This window comes from Diadema antillarum, unplaced genomic scaffold (assembly GCF_040938485.1).
Source record: "Diadema antillarum isolate AM-2024a unplaced genomic scaffold, OU_Dant_1.0 seq00000474_RagTag, whole genome shotgun sequence".
Lineage (NCBI taxonomy): Eukaryota > Metazoa > Echinodermata > Echinoidea > Diadematoida > Diadematidae > Diadema > Diadema antillarum.
The window spans coordinates 399,184-419,892 of record NW_027271441.1 but is presented as its reverse complement, the minus strand read 5'-3'; the positions used below and the strand labels follow the sequence as shown (position 1 = coordinate 419,892).

Genomic DNA, 20,709 nt, shown 5'->3' with positions numbered 1-20,709 from the left:
GTATAGTATTTGTGGAGATCGATGAGAATTGGGCTTTTAACTTATTGCGAGATACCAAGAAAACACTTATGAAATAGTAAAGAGCTTACCATTTTAAGAGGAATTCAAAGTTTATGTGATCAAAATCGGGTTTGGAATGACTGAAACATCCCAAAAAATAAAGTAAAACAAAGCAATCGTAATAAAAGATGGGTCCCACACTTTAATAGAATCGCTATCTGTTTTGGATATCTCAGCCATTTCAAAACCAATTTTCATCAAATAAACATTGAATTCCTCATGGAATTACATTCTCTTTCATATTTCTTAAAATGTCTCTCACTATCTTATCAAAAAAAAATGTTAGAAGCCTGAATTCAGGTTTCGACCAAAACTAACGATCCCTCTAGACGAAGAATAAGGCGCCAACTTTTCCAGCGTCCTGTTTTTAAAGCTAGGGAACAATTCAGACTTATTATGCCTTTTAATCAATCAAACTGGGCACGAAATGCCTCGGCACAGTGTTTGGCAGCAGTGGGCGCTTCAAATTGTTTTCGTAGTTATAAAAAGACAGACAAACAAACAAACACCATTCGAAATGCTGGTAGTTGGTTTAGTTTAGTGGTTCCAGGGAGGTGAGACGCTCACCTCGCTGGTGGTTCTGGGGCGCCACTCAGCAGGTGGATCATAGGAGCAGGTGGGGCTGCACTCTCAGATCACGCAGCTAGGCGTGTACAGTTCTGTGGTTACAAGGGCATGCGAATGGATCGACGAGAGAAAACCGTTGAGATAATGTACAGAGACGCGCACGCTACGACGACGACGTACTACAGGTGTAAAACGTAGTAGCGGAGCGGAGTTACTTATCGTAGCATCTGAAATGAAAAAGGGTACCAACAATGTGTTCAAAGGTATACGAAGAAGAGAGATCGGGACCGGAAGATCATCTAGTGCCCGGGGTATCCTTGGCAATTATGCAGATTTTATCAGCGCGAAGTATTCGTCGAAAATCACCGTGAGTATATAACAGAGTTTGCTTTGCCGTAGTCCCATAGTGCTAATATTTGTGTTAGTCGCGCTTGTTAAGCATCAGGGCCCATCAATCATGGTTCAACGCTCAACGATCAACCCCACCCTTACAAAGGAGAACTTAACACTTATTCTAATAACAGAAATATTTTAACGACACGCGTGCAAAAACCATGATGAATTTGACTGAAACTGAGCATCCGATCTTTGGTCGAAAGCAATTTAGTGAATCACAACATCAACAGACAGTGTGCATTTAACTATCGATTTACTATATCATTAACATAGCAGCAGCTAAAAGTTTTGCAGAATTCCCCAGAATCCCTCCTCATAATGTCTGCATATTGTGAATTGTGTCTCCATCTCGTGTAGCCCCTGAGTCTATCCGGCAATGTGCGCTCCACGTTCCTCATCAGCTTCAGCCATGACAGCGCCCTCATGGCCTCCACCCACGGCAACCACCAGATCTATGTCTGGGAGGTGCGCTCCGGGGACTGCATCCAGACCCTGGCGGGCCATCCGCGCACCCCCTGGACCATTGCCTTCCACCCCTCCTCCACAGAAGTCTTGGCTTCCGGCTGCCTGGGAGGGGAAGTTCGTGTCTGGGATTTACAGGTAGAGTCTACCGGTATCTTGGTATGCCCACTGTCTGTAGTGGGTAGAGAGCATGGTCTTTTAAAGGAGAGCTAGGGATAGTAATTGACAGCAGGTGGTGCTTGACTTCTGTTATTGAAGGCAAAAGATGCAATGGAGTGCAAAAAGAAAGATAAAAAAGAATACAGTTTTTTTGAGTGACAAAAAGGCCCCTAGTGTAGAATGATGGAGGGAAAAAAAGATCAACAGACAAACAATAGTCACATGAATGGAGATGTCCAATTCCTCCAAATCTATGGATTTTTTATTTGAGTGAAATATTTCCTTTCTAGTCACTCTAGATATCAATATTGTAAGAGAAAAATGTGATGTTTTATTCTAATCAATGTATGTATAGATGTAGATTCAGAAAGTTGTAACACCAAGGATTGTCATAGTAACATGATAAATTAGTGTTTTTAATTAGACCCCCACATGTAGTGCACTACAAGAATTACAGTAACAGTGATACAACTGTATCTTTCTTTGTCATGAATTTGTCCATGTTGTGCAAAATTCATATGTTAACATTATTCCAAATATCTCTACAGTGTGGGAGGGTTGAATCCATCTAGCAAGGTGCACATTTTGCAAGAAAGCATGACAATTCTTTTCAAAACAAGAGGCAGATATTTCACTTGGAAAAGAAGAAGGGGGTTGAGATGATCTGAATGCTTATCATAATGTTAAAGAGAAGGAGAAGCTCTCTTAATCCGTTGAGGGCGAGTCCCGAGTATACTCGGGCAAGCATCTGTGGGAAATGTGTGTTGTAGCAAAATCAAACCGTCCTCAACGGCTTAATCATGCTGATTTCTTACGTCATCCAGGGTAGCAGCGAGGTTTGGTGCTCCCCCGGCCGCACCACCATCACCTCCCTCTCCTTTCACCCTCGGGATCGCCTGCTCGCCGTCGCCACCAACAATCAGATTTTCCTGTGGGACTGGAATGAGCCGAGTCCATTCACCAGCGTACAGACCAGCAGTGACAAAGAAACTGTGAGGTACAAGAAAAATGTGCATTAATCCTCGCGTTGTACCTTGCCTGTTGTTATTTTGTTTTTCATTTTCATGTCATTTCATTCTTACGAGCTGTTGGTGATATTCATGCCTTCCGTGTGATTCAAACCCTTACTTGGAAATCAAACTCGAGAAAGAAAATAAGAGAGAGCTGAAATCACTATAAAAACATCCATATTGATATGAATCCATGAAGTATCAACACAGGGGACTGACACAAAACATATCTACTATTTACAATACACAAGCGTGATGTATTTGAAGTGCAGTAGACTATTTTACAAAACATGCTTGAATTTAAGGCATACCTTTATTGCAAATAAAAATAGTTGTTTCTGGCCAACGCAAAGCTTACTCAAGACGTGTATGACATAACAATGGGCAATGTATACAAACTAGAGTCTGTGCACTGAAATGCTTCAAAATTAAGGGTGTACTGTTAAGAGCCACAGCTAGGTGATACATCCTTAATACCACTTTGGATATTTATTTGGTCTACTCGATTCTGTGTATCATATTCCCTATGAGTATGGTGAGTGGAGAGAGAGAGAGAGAAAGAAAATATTCTGGGACATCACTGTGTATTAGTATTCTGCATTTCATGAATTCAATTTTTTTTTTTTTTTTTTTGGGGGGGGGGGAGATGTTTTCTCTCTGCAGCTGCATTGAAATTCTGACAATTGTTGTTCCTTTTTTTTTATTTGATTGAAACAGATTGGTGAGGTTTGATTCACAGGGTCACTATCTGCTTACTGGCATCGCTAATTTGATCCCAGAGTATGATCAGCAGGACACAAGCAACAGCGATGAGAAGTAAGTCCTTAAAAAACAAACAAACAAACAAACAAAAAACAGTGATATTCGTGAAACACACGTACAAAGAAATGGAGGCAAATTTCAGTTACTTCTGAAAATGCAATTTTGATGGTTTTAGAGGATTGATAAGTTTGGAAGCAAAAGTTGATTTTAAGACAGAACATGTAAAAGTGCCAAATTTTCTCTTGAAGGAGCCTTGGGCTTCTATAAAGTGAGGAATATTTATCGCAATCTGTGTATTAGGCTGATGATGGTATTAACAAACTTTGTGAAAATGAAATCTATGCGTGTGGTGATTATTAGTCAAAGTAAGTCTTTCGAAGAAAAAGTACAGGGTTGGTCATCTAATGCTTCTTCTGTCTTGCTATTTTCAAGGCATTGTCATTAGTAGAGTATGCAGTGTTTGTTACACTGTATGCATTACAAGTTTTGATTGATGTGCAAACGTTGACAATGTTCAATGTAGTGTAAAAGTTCTTGTAACATTCAAAATTTACTATATTAATTAATGAATTTACTGAAATTTACAAAATTTGTTTCCTATGCAAACATTAACAATGTTCTATGTAGTATGAATCTTAATGTAACTTTCAAAATTAAATGATTGTGGGGATGGATCCTGAAGAGTTATCCAGGGTGAAATATTCCACTGTCAGTGTCTTCAAACATTAACTCAACAAGGCTCTAACTTGTGCATATAGTTGTAAGGATTATCAAATCTTGTGAGAACAGTCCTGATTTTGAAAAGCATAATTGCTTTATTGTGAATCATGCGTAGAATTGTCAGTGATGCTGATGTTGACCTTTGAACCCCATTAGTACCCAGGACTCCTCCAATCAGGGCTCGGAGGAAAGCGACCCGGAGCCCCTGGAACCAGACACCTACCCGGTTCCCTCGATCCCTGAACCCGCCATACCGCGGGATGTCATCCAAGCACAGCCTAGCCGCCAGGAGTAAGTATGTCCCTCCTCATCTTCCACCTCCATCTCCTCCTCCATCTTCTCAACCTTGTCAACATCTTCATCTTCACTATCATGGTGTCATGTGCTGGTAGTCATCACAGTTACTGGAATAATGTTGGTCTCTCATCTTCTTTATCTACAAGTGAACGGAAGTTGAAGGTATAACAGTCTATTCCGTTATGCAATTCTTGGCCTTATACAATATCTGTTGTCATAGGTATCATAGCAGTTTATTCCTATTATGCTTTTTTTTAATCTTCTTATATGATATTCATTCTTCCTATTCTCTCTGGTCCTCAGAGAAGACCCCTCCCCGAGGCCGATTTCTCCTGAATCCATGGATACCTTGGAACAAGCGAGGGAGTATGCTGCATCCGTCACTCTGAATGCCTTGAGGAGTCGTCATCAGAGGGGGTTTGACATTGTCTCCTCCACCGCCAATCCAGGTCCCAGCAGCACGCCCAGCTACCCGGCAGACTTTGCCCCGCCGGGACTCAGGTATTCCACACGTTACAGCATGTCCTCCCAAGAGGGTGCTCACCCTGGACGGAGCAGGACTCGAGGCGGGTCGCGGGAGCACCGGCGCCACTCGGTGGAGTCGCTCTCAAACCTTGCCAACTTGGTGTGGAGCCAGCCCACCAATAGCGTCTCGCAGATGTCGCAGAATGTCGGCAACGAGTTCGCCCTTAGCAGGCCCCCGCCCGTCGTGGCAGAGTCCACGAGCCCACAGAACGAGACTCCCCAAGAAATCAACATCCCTTCCGATGACTCTGATCCCGCGCGAGGGGAGGACTCAGGTTCGTCCGGAAGAGAGGATCAGGCGATGGTGGAGGTGGAGGGGGATGTGCGGGTGTCGGTGATGGTGCACAGGACCGGCGGCGCTTCGCGCAGCCGTGCTAGGATGTACAGCACCTCCGATGGCCCAGTCTCTGCCAGACAGTCTCAGAGCTCTCAAGGGGTAGAGCCAAGTGGGACTCATCTTGTCACAGCACGCAGCCACGCCCAGTCAGCCAGAGGCAGGAGTATGGCTAGGTATCAAGGTCAGTTGATTATCACATGATTATTGAGTGGTTGATTGATGTGTTTCCTAACATCTTATCTAATTCTTTCATTTAGTTTTACTCATTTATTTTATTAGTTACTAATCTATTTATGTTTTCTTTGAAGTGTGCATTTGTATCATTATACATTATTATGGTATTGATTTTATTGATTGATTCATTGGTTGGATGGTTGATCTGATCCACTTTCAGTCACAACTGGTAATTATTTCAAAACAGTATAAGAGACTTGTTTTCATGGTTTCCCTCCCTCTAGCCCAGCTATCCAGACGTTTGTTCTCGAGCACCATGGGCAATTCCAACCGCAGGTTCACCCAGGGTCTCTCCATGGACCACCCATTATCCAGAGAAGGGGAGGACAGCATTGGGCCTGCATTACCAGAGGGGCCCCGGCGCCGTCGAGTCCCTCAGCTGTCAAGGCACTCCCGCCAGGCGCAATTGAACATTCCTGGGCACAGGTACGGCTCCAGCAGCAGCAGCAGCAGCAGTGGGGATCAACCATTATCAAGACAGGGGGAGGAAGACGGTCAGAGTGGGGAGGGACTGAGGAGGAGGCGACCATCAAGATTTGGCTTCCACAGAACAGCACTGAGGTACCTATGTTCACACACGCATTTGCAGCGTATGCATGTGTTGCAAATGTATGCATGGGCATTTACCTACAACTTGTAATGTACCCTCATACACTGAATACAGACCTAATACTGTGTGTTTCGTGGAATTCTTGTTTGAATTGGAATTACTTTCAGGACCAGTACACGCTGCTGTAAAACAAAGAGTGTTTATGTGCATTTTAAAATTTGAGAATTGGGCAAGAGCCAAGATTTGTGATATCAAAATGCACATGAAAGTTCTTTTCTACTCTATATGCATTGAATGGCAGAGGCACTCGAAACAAAAATTACATGCTGTGAAAAAGGCCGTTGATTCCGATTTGCAAAAATTTCATGGCCCCAATAAATATCATGTTTTACAGTATATCATAAAAAGAAAGCAGAGGTCACCCGTCTAGGGAAACATTGAATTTCCGCAAAAAAAAAAAAAAAAAATATATATATATATATATACCAATATTTTAGTGACTGCATAAGGTCAAAGGTTATAGAGTTTCTTTCATTTTCTTTTTTTTTAATTTTGAATGTGGAATGTAGTATTTCTATTGATATGTTTTTATTACAACGAGCCACATTTTTGAAAATACACTATTCGTCAAGATCTCAACTCCACGCTATGTCCATAGGAGCAAACTACTCTGGTCATAGCGTGGTGTTGAGATCCTTCACAGCAATAGGTAGTATCAACAATGCCCCAGAAAAGCATTCTATATCTGTTTTATCAATGTCATGTCTGACCTGATACTCATTTCTTTGACTCTCTTCTGGGCAGACGGCGCGTCTTACACAGCCACTACAGCACCAGCTTGTTTGACAACACACAGCCCCCCTCTCCCTACGTGCACTATGCGATCAACAGGGCCATTGCCCGTAAGTCTCTAATCTCAGTACTTGTATCTGCTCATATATGTACCTGCATGTGTAAGGACATTGGGTGTTGCGTGTACATGTACAACAGTTTTGAAGCAAAATCTCTAATGTCTGAAGAATTGTTTTGTTTTGTTTTGTTTTTTTGGTATTGAGTCATCCCTATGAAATTTGACTCAATTTCATATACGTTCGGTATTTACATTGTGAACACGCTAATCAAAGCTAGCAAGAGGCTGAGAGTACAGTTTGAAGTTTGAAACGCAGTCATTTGAGATTATGATACTTTGATCTTTATGCGGGGGAATTACTGTGATTTTTTGTTGTAGTTTTCATCAAGGTTGCTAGTTCTGTAGTATGAGTGAATTTGCCTTTGTAATGTGGACTAGTTACTTGTGAATTCATGTGCTGTAAAAGCCCTAAACTACTGCTGTGGCAGTGGTGAGTTGTTTGAAGTTCTCTCACAATTGTTACCATCCACAAAATTAAAAACACGGTAAGGGAATGTTGCCTCACTGAGCCAATAGTATTAAGAACATGAAAGTTTCAGCTTTTACCATTGATAAAGGCCTCCCAGATCTGATGATAGAATAGTAATAATGATCTATTGAGATGATTGAAACACACACATATCTCCCTGGTTAGCTCCATGAGACCTCACAGATTTTGATTTGTGAATACTTTAAAACGAGGAATGTTCGCGTGCATTTTAATTTCGCGAATTTCGCGAGCGCCAAGATTCGCGAAATTAAAATGCACGCAAAATATCTTGTCTATACTACATGCATTGAATGCCAGTAGCAATTCGCAAAAATTTCATGCCACAAAAAAGGCCGTTGGCTCCAATTCGCAAAAATTTCGTGCCGCGAATATATCATGTTTTACAGTATAGGCAGCCCTTGATGAAATTAAGTGAGTCATTATTTTAACCCCTTGTGTACAGAAATGGGATGTTCCATGTACAGAAGTTAAGTGAATTACCTTATCTGTTAGTTGAAAGATTTAGCATACAGTAGTCTAGTGATTAGCCTTTAAATCCTCTAAATTTCGTTCCAAAATGAGATTTGTTGACTCCAAATTGTTACCATGTGATTTCCTGGAATATAAAAAATCAGATGCCCTGGCGGGAAGCGGACAGATGGCACTGGCTAATAACATCAGCAACAGAACACACCGGCTGCAGTGGTGGGACATCTCTGATTACGTTCTACCGGACATCTCGGATGGTGAGTGCTTGAGCTAAGAATTTGGCCCCATTCACATTCACAACATATGACTGCTCTCAGCAGGAGTGCCTGTGTGAACAAAAACTTGTGTGAAATGGCCAAGATCCCTGTTCACACTCTCCCTTTATAAATGCAATTTGTCATTGGTCTATTAAACAGGAGTGATAGATAGAAAGATAGATAGATGGAAAGATAGATAGAGAGAGAGAGAGAGAGAGAGAGATGGAGTCAAGATCAGTCAAACTGATACACCAGCACATCTGAAATTTGCAGATGTCAGAGCTGGGCAGTCCTTCGCTGATTCTCCCCTTCAAAAATTCAAATTCTGACCAAAGAATTCAAAAACCTTCCCAATTTTGGAACTATAGACTCCCTACTGAGATACAGGTACATTACATTTCACAGAAAGTTATCTCCGCGATAACTATATGGAACAACTCAAGACCTTAAAGGGGATGGCTAGTAACTGATCAGTGGGAATCAGTGGGAATGCTGGGGGATGATTGTCCCAATCCTTGTGGGATTCATTTAAGAGTACATTATATATCTATTGTTGTGTGAAAATTATTTGCTTCAGAATGGTGTCATATTCAAGTAATGTGCAGTTTAATGCTTCCAGCCCTGTTTCATAAAGCTGTTCGTAAAGTTAGGAATGACTTACGAACGACTGGTTATCAGTTCTTGTGCTTAATTATTGAAATTCTGATAAGTATAGCACATCAGAGCTGATCACCAGCCGTTCTTAAGTCGTTCATAACTTTACGAACAGCTTTATGAAACAGGGCCCAGGTTAGCATGCTTGTACAGTGACGGGGCGATCGTTAACGGCCCATTAACGATCGCCCCGTCACTGTACAGGCATGCTAACCTGGAAACATTCAACTGCACATTACTTGAATATGAGACCATTCTGAAGCAAATAATTTTCACACAACAATAGATATATAACGTACTCTTAAATGAATCCCACAAGGATTGGAACAATCATCCCCCAGCATTCCCACTGATTCCCACTGATCAGTTACTAGCCATCCCCTTTAACCCATTTAAGACTAGTCCTGAGCATACTTGCACAGGTATCTATGGGGAACACGTGTAAAGGTGTTATAGCAAAATCAGCTTGTCCTCAATGGCCCGAATTCACAAAGGTGGTACAAATGAAACCATGGTTTAAACCATGGACAAAAACCATGGAGCGCCAAGTGTGGCATGGAATATTTCATTACGAAATTGGTCATTCCGTTGACAAAATGACCGTTTCGTTAACAAAATTATCATTTCCTGGACGAAATGTTCATCTAGTTACATAATGTTGTAATTTCGTTACAAAATAATCATTTCATAGACGAAATGACTGATTTCGTAACGAAATATTCCATGTGACACTTGCCGCTCCATGGTTTTTGTCCATGGTTTAAACCATGGTTTCATTTGTACCACCTTCATGAATTCGGGCCAATGGGTTTTGTGCATGTTTGGAGACCTGCTGTGTGCGTCTCAACAGCAGGTGACTTCAGAAGATAAATGAGTCATGATCTGGAAAAGTTCAGAGATTCTACATTATGCTATACTTTTGATTGACTGCCATATTCTAGCCCAGAGCAACGTGATTGTCGCTGAATGCAAGATCCACAACGACGCCAGCGTGGACATTTCGCAGGATCGCCGGCTGGCTGCGTTCATCCCAAGTCACATGGGGTTCCCAGACCACGGTATCCTGGCGGTCTGTTCGCTGGAGAAACACAATCTCGGCGACGTTCTCTTCACAAAAAGCTTTGGTGAGTAAAACATCATAGTTATTAATTTGCATATTGTAAATGTCAATATTTTTGCGTGATTAAATTATTCGTGCCGAGCGGCTCAAAGACATTCGCGGGTTCTTGCATTTGTGCTGCCCCAAACTGTCCATCCATTCAAAATGTGCAGAGAAAACTGTGAAGATATTTTCGCAGGTTCTAGAATTTGCGCTAACCAGAAGGAGCGCGAAATGTGCGAAAATTACTGTAGATTGGGTATGCGTAGGGTGCATTGGTTGGTCATTTTTTTAGTCATTTTTTTGGTCCATTGCAAGTCACCAGGGAGAGAATTTCTTCACACTGTTTTCAAACAATGTGATTTATGGTTCACTTGAAATGGTCTGAAGGTATACCAGGACTTTGTGTTTATCAGTCCCATCATTTACATTTTCAGTTATTTTTTCTGTCAATTATCAAATTTATTAGTGGAAAAATGAGCAAAGAAAATGGGATTCCATCGGGATTCAAATTTGTTACCATCATTGTTCACAAGATATTATATAAGATTTTTTTTCTGTCAATAAATCAACAGTTCTCACCCCACACCCCCTTGAAAGTTGGAATTACTGTGTTATTACAACTATGAAATGATTTGCTGCAAGGGATGTGATCGTGTGTTTGTTTTTGATATATCATGTCATGTATAAAGAAAAAGAATATTTTAGTGAAGATTTGTGAGGTAATGCCATAATCCTTCATTTGTGCCTGTGCACCTTGACCTGCCAAGCTCCTCCATTAGTATTCAGTAACCCATCCAAAAATTGACAAAGTTGTATCTAGAGTAAGTCCAGTAAGGTGTATCAGTGCGCCGCTGTCCAGCAGGAAGGCCATAGAGACACAATAGGGATCAGGGGGATTACAGGCCTCGAAATAGGATTTTGGAGGGGCAAGGCCATTTAGAAAAGGGCACTTTTTCCAAGAGGCCAGGGCACTTAGGTCAGTCAGAGGGGCACCAAGGCCACATTGAAAAGGGCATGTTGGGTGTTTATACGTGATGTGAATGCCCCATAGAGCTGTATGCTATCGACCGTGCTGCTACACTCCAGCAGCGCACGCACGCATAAGATCTCTCCGCAGCAGACGACGTTAGGCAGTAGGCCATGCGCAATACGATGTAGGTTCTGCAATACAGTACGTTCTCAACGCACACGCCGCTCTTGCTTTGAGCATGCGGCGTTGGCGCGCGCAGGTCGCGTCGGGCGGAGCCAGGCATGAATGCAGAGCGAGAGAGATGGCAATGTTCGCAGCCATCCGACAGGCCTGGCATTTTTTAGCATGGCTTGCGACCACTTGCTCCGGCCCGCCGCTGCCTAGCTAGTAACTCTATGGCCGCTGCGCTGCGGAGGCTAGGCAGTCGCGACGGTAAAAGCCGGTTGGGTGTAGACACATGTACGTACACGTCGTCTCGTATCTCGGAAAGATACTTTGAGTTTGAATCAGATATATTGGGACGCGAGTGAACTGAAGGTATGATATTTGAGTAGACTTTGAGAAAGGGCATACTATATACGTCATAAATAATAACTTTCATTCTAAAAGGGCACCACTGCCACAAGAAAAAGGGCACATTGTTTTTGGCCGTAACTTTGATCAAGGAAAAAAGGGCATTGCGGCCAACGAGAGGGGCACCGACGGCCATGGCCGTCGGTGGCCGTCGGTTAATTCGAGGCCTGGGATTAGTTAATCTCTATTTATTTATAGTTAGCCTCCAGACATCTGTACCAGTCAGCAAAGAATGCTCTTCAGCATGTGTGGCAATAGGAAAGTAAAGCACAGCAATTGTTAACCCGTTCCATACTGAATTCTGAAATCCCTGTACAGTTAATACACAGGCCACCAGGTTCACACATAGAATGGGTTAATGAGCTGGTGCTATAATTGACACCAGCACATACACCAAACTAGGAATACATGGGCCACCAGGTTCACACATAGAATGGGTTAATGAGCTGGTGCTATAATTGACACCAGCACATATACACCAAACTAGGAATTATTCACTCTGTCTGTAATTGTATCCTTTGCAAACCTTCTTTCCTCATTCTTGCCTCGGTCACACTGACTTGATTTCCAGGTCCTAATGCTGTCACTGTCAACCTGTCTCCCACTGGTAACTACATCCTGGTTGGTTTGGCCGCACGTCGCCTTCATTGGCAGATGTTCCATGGGGTAAGCTGGAGTAGATATATATCGATTGATATGAAGGTAGGTAGATAGATAGATAGCTATAGTGATATATATTTTCATATGTACATAGATTAATTGAAAGGTAGATGAATACATAGAGAGATAAGTACGTAGATAGATGAATAGATGGATATATAGATAGTTGTGAGAAACTAAGTAATTTCCTAGATTGATACCTAGGTAGATAGATTAGATAATAGATGAATAGATAGGTAAATGAAAATGGATAGGTGCCATTAGACAGTTTGACTGATAGACAGGTAGAAAGATAGGCAATAAATTTTTAAGGGATAAATTGAGAGGTAGGTACATGTACACGTATAGACAAATGGAGATTTGTGGACAGAAGTGCAGATTGAAAGATAAATATATTTTAAGAGCAGTGGTTTGATATAAGAGCTGTCGGATGCCCGTCTACCTATCTATCTCTCTATCCATCCAGCAGTCCATTCATCTTCACTAATTCAAAATGATGTTAAGTTGTCACGTCACTCCTTGACAGTTGATGGCTGAGGTGTACCAGCTCCAGAAGCCAGAGGCGGGCGAGGACTCAATGACCTTCATCAACCGCATCATCCATCCCCTGGACCACCAGCAGAGGCTTGTTGTCAGCGTCAACATCGCCAGCTGGATCCCGCGGCCGGGGGCAGGGCTGGTCTACGGCACTAACCGGGGAGACCTCTGCCTCTGCACACCACAGTGAGTTTTGGGAGGAGCCCATTCAATATTGTATGTTGGGATGTTTATTTTGTTTTGTTATGTGTGGTTTTTTTTCCACAGTCAAGAAGTATGCACTTAAATGCTTATGAGCGAGATATTGTGGAACCAATGGCATTAAAGCCCTGCTAAAATATATCCAATTTTTTGTGTGTTTTACATGAAATGTCTTTTGCATGTTTTGCTTTTCCTCTGAAGAATGTTTGAAACATGTTCTGATACTGTATCCTGAAAATAAAGAAAGTATAATTTGTCAGATATTTCAAGGAAATAGAGAAAGAGTTGTGTCACGTGACCAAGAAAATAAACAAATTGTAGACTTTTCTTCAAATTGAGGAAATGACATCTTGGCTGTTTGATAAGATAGTCCAAAACTCTGAAGAACAATGAAGTTTGCACAAAGTTTGAATTGCTCAAGAATAAGCAATTCCCATGTTTAGATGACTAATTAAAAAAAAAATAACAACAACAGAATGATTCCAGTTCAGCTTCCAGTCCTCTCTGAAGGTTGAGGCAATGAGAATAAAGTACCTTGCCAAGGAGCTAGGGACGAAAGAAATACATGACCTAGCAAGAATATAGCTAGAATCTCTTGTGCACATCTTTTAGCTGATTCATGCTTGGATTTATGCTTTACATCAAACACAGGTTGGACAATGAAGACGAACCAGCTGCGAATGAAAGAAAACCCCCGTTGAATGTCAGAGCAGCAGAGCAGGAGCCGACCTCTCGTCCTCTTGACATGGTAGAGCGTCGTCGTAGCTACAGTGAGTTGGGCATGGTGCCTGTGCGCCTGTCAAACTCGCAGAGCACTGGGACGACGGGAGATCCACCGAGGTCCGGTGCTGTTCCAGAGAGGCGGGCCCAAGCCACCCAGACGGGGAACAATGTCGTCCAGAACACAGGAACCCAGACAGACTTTGGGAATGCAGGGCACGTGGCTGGGAGAGAGAGAATAGGCGAGCGCCGTAGTGACATCAGCGAGGCTCTTCGGAGTGGTGGTCTCATGGCAAATGCGGGCAGGCCAGATGGCAGGGATAATGGAGGTCGAAGGACCTCATCTGGCAGGGATGATGCTCTCAGAAATGTTGCCCAGACTTCAACTGGCTGTACAGCCGGGACCTCCCGCGGGCCAGGTGGTGTCCCTGCAAGTGGGGACTCTGCAATGCAGCCGGAGGGTGCTTCTTCATGTGCCAGGGATGAAACAAGCGAACAAGGGACCAGCACGAGTTCTGGTGCGCAGACTGAGCAATTTCGCGTCTCCAGTGCACAGAGGAAGCTGTCACTGGATCACTGCTTTAGCATGGAAGAAGATGAGAGAGGTGGCCAGTCAAGTTCAAGGAATGCATATAGCAGGCCCGTCCACAGAGTCAGGAGCTCAGCGAGTACCGCAAGTGATCCCCATTCTTCTGTCACCATCGGTCACAGATCCAACATGTCATTTCCTGATCAAGGTTCACAGCAAAGTTTAGGTTCGCAGACCAGTCCATCAATGCCCAGGGCTGTCACAGGATTACCCCGTGCCATAGATACTGGACACTATACTGGACCTTCACATACTGCTGGAGGAGATAGTGACACTGCTCCTTCCACCAGCAGATTTCCAATGGCGTTTCATTGTGTTGGCCCTGGCGGGGATGCCTGTAGTGGCACGACTCCACAAAACCCTGCACAAAGCACTTCGTCAGCACCGCCCTCTCAGTTGCCCCAAGATGCGCCGCTGGATGTTCATTACGGTCATCGCAGATTCCATCTCCAGTCCCCGAGAGTCTTGTTGCCCTTGGGAGAGGGGCTTTTGCATGGTGGGCCAAATCATCCTCGCACACAGGCCAGTAGTGGATCAGATTTGGGTGGAGTGTACCAAGAGGTAGAGCCTGGCACAGGGACAGGCTGTGCCCTCCAGGGGCAGGATGATGATGAGGATGAGGAGGAAGAGGAAAGACTGGGTCCACGTCTAGCCCCCTCCATACCAATTAGAACATGGCCACCAGGAATGTCTGAAACCCTAGAAACGGGGTCAATGAGCAGCGAGAGAGATGCTTCAGCAGGACCAAGTGATGGCAGTGACATTACAGAGACTGATTTGCCAGTGATGAACTCCGGAACACCGGCATCCTGGTTTATGCTCGAAGGGGCAGTGGGACTCCAAGGTACTAGTAACTCCTCAGAAGCCAGTGCGCAGCTCTCGAGGACCTCTGAAACAGTAGGATCACAATCTATGACCAGTGAGATGGATGCGTCAGAGGAACCAGGTGGCAGCAGTCACACCTCACAGACTCCCAAACCTGCGGAAAGCGTGCCCAGTGACATTAACGTCGTAAGCCCCTCGTGACACTGATGAGAGAGAAGTCCCACAGACCTCTATGTCTGGATATGGACATTTTGGATGATTCACATGCTGGTACAAGTATGTATGTAAAAAAAGCTGGCAGTTTACCCCCCCCCCCCCCCCCCCCAGGATTAGTCAAAAACAAGTAAAAACTGTTCTAAAATATTGCTAAGCATCTCATACTACTCCTACTTTCACTCTTTACGTGCAAGAGAACACTAGTTAACTTCAGAAAGCCACATCGCTGTTGGGGCGACGAAACATCGTTTGTCCAAAATGTCAGATGTTCAGGAGAGCGAAAAAAGAAGGCAGGCAAAGCACTATAATAAATTATGGGATAGCCTTTCCGAACGACATGCCATGATGGCTTTATTTGGGAGGGGGGGGGGGGGGGCAAGACAGCTAGGATTTGAACAGGATATCACCACTCAATTGATCGTTTCACAATTAATCCAAAAAAGGGGTTTTCCTTTCAGGATTGGAGATACAAGGTCTTGTCACTCCACCAGTGATATGTAGATTGTTATCACCATCAGGAGAGCTTTTGGCAAGCTTTACCAAAAGCTCTTGTGATGCAATGAATATAATTTCCTGTTTGTTGTCAGAAACAAAACTGCTCATGCTGTTAATCTGTGGTTTTCTTTGAATACCTGGGTTATCCTTGCTTCATCCGCGGACACAATAAATATAAAAGAAATATCCTGTACATCTAAACCCACAGTTGCTCCGGGGAGATTACAGTGAAGATCAATATCGTCGTTGTTTTTGCTGTTGCTTTTGTGCAGCAGCTCATGATAGGAAGAAATAATTAATTTTTTCATGTCACAGATCTGGGTAATTTCATTGGACATAGGCCGCGTTTATAAGATTTTGTGTGCCTAGAATCACTGTTTTGAAACACTGTTTTGAAACGCTGTTTCAAATCACAGTTTCGTCAGGAGAGCGTTTATAAGATTTTTTCTCCGAGCATGTTGGGGCTCTCGCTCGGACTGGGCCATTGCGCAACTTACTCTGCACAGTTTTTCCTCGGCAAAAGGTCAAACAGGGTGCGCACAAGGCATTGTGACGTCACTTAAACAGTGTTTGAGATCGCGGTTGCGTTTATAAGATTTTTGAAACACTGTTTCTACAGAAACACTGTTTTGAAACGCACTATTTTGTGCGATTTGAAACAGTGTTTCAAAACACTGTTTCAAATCACGGTTGGCGTTTATAAGATTTTTTTTCGAGCCAGAAACAGTGCTTTAAAACACTTTCTGGCAAGAAGAAAAATCTTATAAACACACCCATAGTGTTTTCATAGCTCATGTTTGCCTCTGATGAGGAAGTTTATGGTTTTGTCTTCCGTTGCTTTGTTTTTAATACCCAAACTGGAAATTCTTTTGCAACATTCGCAGGCATGATATGTTTTAGACTGAATTTTTGCTTTTATTCTTTTGCACTTCCCCAGTTGTTGATAGCACTGATTTTTAAAGGATTCATTGCCCCAGTTCGGACAGAGACAAAGCTGCACACATTGGGAGTACATTATTTTGATTTTTGGTTTTATATGTGGACACATAGCCCTAGCGCAATTGAGAAAAAGCATTGTCAGTGACTGAGAAATCCAAAAATTATGCTGTAACACAAAGGTAATGATAAGAATGAATACCACTACAGTATATCCCAGGTCAGGGCCACACTTAAAGGGGAAATCCAGTCCAAATATAAGTTAGTCTGATAAGAAAGAGTAAAATGTTACGAGTTCAACAGTAACAATTTTGATCAAAATTGGGTGAAAAATAAGGAAGCTATGACATTTTGAAGTTTTGCTAATTTTTCAGAAAACAGTTCTTGAACTGTCAATTATATGCAAATGGCAAAGTGAGCATGTTATTCTCTCACAACTTCCCATATAGTTTGTACAAACAATTTTGAAATTTCAAATTTTTCATACAAACACAGTTATGCCCGAGGCTCAAACCTGGTATATCTAACTAATTACTATTCTGAAGTTATTTAACCAGGAATAACATCATGTGTCAGACTGCAGTGACAGAAACATTGAAGTTTTGTCATCCTTTTGGTACAACTGTACATTGTACATGATCAGTGGAAAATTGTGAGGTTATGACATGGTTAGCTCACTCATTTGCATTCATTTCCACTGTACAAGAACTGTTTTGCAGAATTAGTAAAACTTCAAATGTCATAACTTCCTTATTCTGATTGCTTGATAAAGTGAGATTATATCTACTCATGTATATAACCCAGGATCTGATATTGTGCCATCTGCTGGTGTTCATATTGATGCCTCAGTTCCCCCTTGTTGAAACCAGTGGTTGATCCCTACACATAGGTTTGGAGACCGACAGATACCGGGGGATGATTATGTAGGGAATCGCCAGAGAATGTTGTCCATTTCGTTGGTCACATCTGTCCGTGGCAAGGGCATAATCACAACAGTAAGTTGTGCAGTGGGTCACATACACTGTATCTCCAATATCGAAATATGTATGTCTAGTGGTGATTTTTGTCCCTGTGCCTTTGACTATCAAGATAGCAAACTGCTTTGGACAGGGGATAGTATTCCTTGAGGATAGTATGTAAAATGTACATTTATATGGATAGACATTGCCATACCTATGTAGTTTTCGCGCCCTTCCCAAGGGGGGGGAGACCAAATTGTTTTAGTAGTTCAAACAGTACATACTGAATCGTTTAGCTGACAACACATATGCATTTTGGTCTTTGGTACTTGTTTCTTTTTTTGTATAACTCAGTAATATTAGTATTGCCCTCTACACTTCCAAAAAATGTGTCAGCAACTGAAATACAGCGTATCATGAAGCATATGGAGGGATGGCAGTCAATACAATTTTATGTGTGACAAACAGAGTGAAATACGATGAAAGGATATGGCCTCTTGAAAGTAGGACTTTTCATATTTTCAATTTTAAAAAAATGAAGCCAGCGTAAACCACAGAATACAAAAATGTACTGCATAAAACCACTTCATCACATAGGAGGTGTACATGTAGTGCATTGTACTAAATTGTTGCAACCTCTGCTTAAAGGTTGAACTAAATGGGTGGGACATATGTGGATGCTTTACAATTTTCTCATCAGTGCCAATGAAACGGCAACATTGTACTTGCCCATTCTTACCAGTTAAACATTTCTTCTGACATTTTACTGGCCCAGGTCCAACAGATTAGTGGTAGTTTCAAGATTTTCTGAAAATCTAATTTTCCTCTAACAAATTTGATTTTTGGGGATATTCTATCTCGTTTTTGTTTTTTGTTTTTTGAATGTCAAGAATGTGGCATGTCAAGCGAAGGAGTTATTGACAGGTTGTACACAAATTACTTTGTATGTGTGCTAAACATACATCATTTTGTCCATTGAGTGTAAGACAGGAGCATTGCAGTTCTCTTTCTTATTCAACATGAAGCAAAATTTATCTAATGTAGCACGTTTATATAAAGATGACCGATGTTGCTGTTCAACTTGCTATTACACATCAAAATGAATAAGATTTTTTCCCCCTCGTGTTCACATGAACAATCGACAACCTTGTATAACTATTACAATTCATGTACATATCACTGATTACTGTGATCACATTGTCAACTCTTGGTTATGTCCACCTCAGATGGAAAGAATGTATAAGCGATGCACATCTGTGAATAAAAGACAATATTATGACAGACCCTTATGTTTCATAGACATTTGGAAATTTGTGTGATGTCATCAAAGCTTTGCTGATGTGAATATACATGTAGCATGGATTCAGAACCAGTGACATGTGCATACAATACACAACAGAAGTTTTTACACATCTTACCTGATTATATATATATACAGTCAAACCTGTCTATAGCGGCCACCCAAGGGAGACGGAAAAAGTGGCCGTTATAGACAGGTGGCCGCTATAGACAGATAATCCAACTTTGTGTGCATTGCCTACATGGGGATCATCCCACTAGACCGACACCCACGAGTTATGCAGCTCACGAGTTCGACATTGAAAACAGGTCCATGAGTCATACAGCTCACGAGTCATACAGCCCATGAGTTCGACACTAGGCAAATAAAGCCCATGAGTTCGACACTAGATTAAAAACAGCCCACGAGTTTGACAGATACAACACGGGGCTTAATGTGTCGGTCTCGTGGGCCTTGTTAGTTTAGTGTCGAACTAATGGGCTGTATGACTCGTGAGCTATATAGCTCATGGGCTGTATGACTTGTGAGCTGTATGACTCGTGGGTTGTATGATTCGTGGGTGTCAGTCTCATGACGTGCACCCGATTACATGTACATGTATCATCGTTGTATCCTTGCATGTACATGTATGTGTGTACGTAATCACACACAGTTTGTTCCATGCATTTAGCCATGGCGGTGTATATGAAATTGTTGCACAGTAGTATGTGTATTGTCGTGCAGAAAGCTTAACAATAGTGCATTATTATGACTGAATGAGGGATGAATGCAGCGGTGGCAATCACTGAATGTTGCCTGCACGGCTAAAAAGCAGAAAAACACGCTGAATTATCGGCTCGGCTACGGCTCCATTTGGTTTTTGGCCGCTATAGACAGGTTAAAATGTACCGTGGGAAACAAAATTTGTGGCCGCTGGCTGCGTTAGACAGGTGGCCGCTATACACAGGGTCTTTAACAGGGCTTTTCTCTCGGGGGGGGGGGGGGGGGGGGGGGATTTTCTAGTGGCCGCTATAGACAGGTGGCCACTAAGGCAGGTTTGACTGTATATATATATTATATATATATATATATATATACACTGGACAGCAAAAGAAAGTACCCACTTCTGTCAAAGGCCGCACACACAAATTCACCCCCTAGAAATAAACAATTTTTGTACACAGGTATGCTGCAATATCCATTAATAATCACATACCCAGTAGCAAGTGATTATCTTGTTACAAAGAAAAAAGAAATGACATGCACAGCATCTTGGTCACTGAATCAAAAGTCACAAAATGTAACAGAATGAGCCTTACAAGTTTTACGCAAATTCAGTGTCACAGGACGAAAAAAGCAGTCACAAACATCAATTTTCAATAATGTGTATGTCCTCCTCGTGCCTGGACACATTCCAGGCATCTCTGACGCATGCCCTGGACGAGCTGTCTGGCGTGGTCCTGGGGAAGTTCTGTCCATTCCTCCTGCAGAGCTTGGATCAATGTTTGCCGATTGACGGGAGGCTGTTCCCGTGATCTCACCCATCTGTAGTGGAAAGTGCTTTTGTGTGTGACTTGATTCAGTGACCAAGATGCTGTGCGTGTCAAGTTCTTCTTTCTTATGAAGACATTCACTTGCCTATGTGCATGTGATTAGTAAGGGGCATTGTAGCAACCCTATGTACAAAAACTGTTTATTTCTAGGGGGTAAATTTTTGTGTGTGGCTTTGACAGAAGTGCACGGGTACTTTCTTTTGCTGTCCAGTTTATATGTATATGTATATATATAT

At 42.5% G+C, this 20,709-nt stretch overlaps 1 protein-coding gene across 1 annotated transcript; it reads left to right on the top strand.

Annotated features, from left to right (window-relative positions):
- The first annotated feature begins 859 nt into the window (after nucleotides 1-859).
- LOC139733398 (activating molecule in BECN1-regulated autophagy protein 1A-like) lies at nucleotides 860-20,455 on the top strand. The gene is made up of 14 exons (XM_071644227.1): nucleotides 860-994; nucleotides 1,381-1,623; nucleotides 2,469-2,641; nucleotides 3,372-3,470; nucleotides 4,293-4,420; nucleotides 4,739-5,476; nucleotides 5,754-6,090; nucleotides 6,884-6,981; nucleotides 8,094-8,204; nucleotides 9,800-9,982; nucleotides 12,075-12,169; nucleotides 12,690-12,886; nucleotides 13,553-15,221; nucleotides 20,339-20,455. The coding sequence occupies exons 1-14, from the start codon at nucleotides 860-862 to the stop codon at nucleotides 20,453-20,455; spliced, it is 4,323 nt and encodes a 1,440-aa protein (XP_071500328.1).
- The last annotated feature ends 254 nt before the right edge of the window (nucleotides 20,456-20,709 follow it).

Bases quoted from the DNA above. Each gene is read 5' to 3' on its own strand.
- LOC139733398 (XM_071644227.1), top strand. From the start codon at position 860: ATGAAAAAGGGTACCAACAATGTGTTCAAAGGTATACGAAGAAGAGAG. The intron at 995-1,380 runs GTGAGTATATAA...CATCTCGTGTAG, and splicing joins AGTATTCGTCGAAAATCACC to CCCCTGAGTCTATCCGGCAA. The intron at 2,642-3,371 runs GTACAAGAAAAA...TGATTGAAACAG, and splicing joins AGTGACAAAGAAACTGTGAG to ATTGGTGAGGTTTGATTCAC.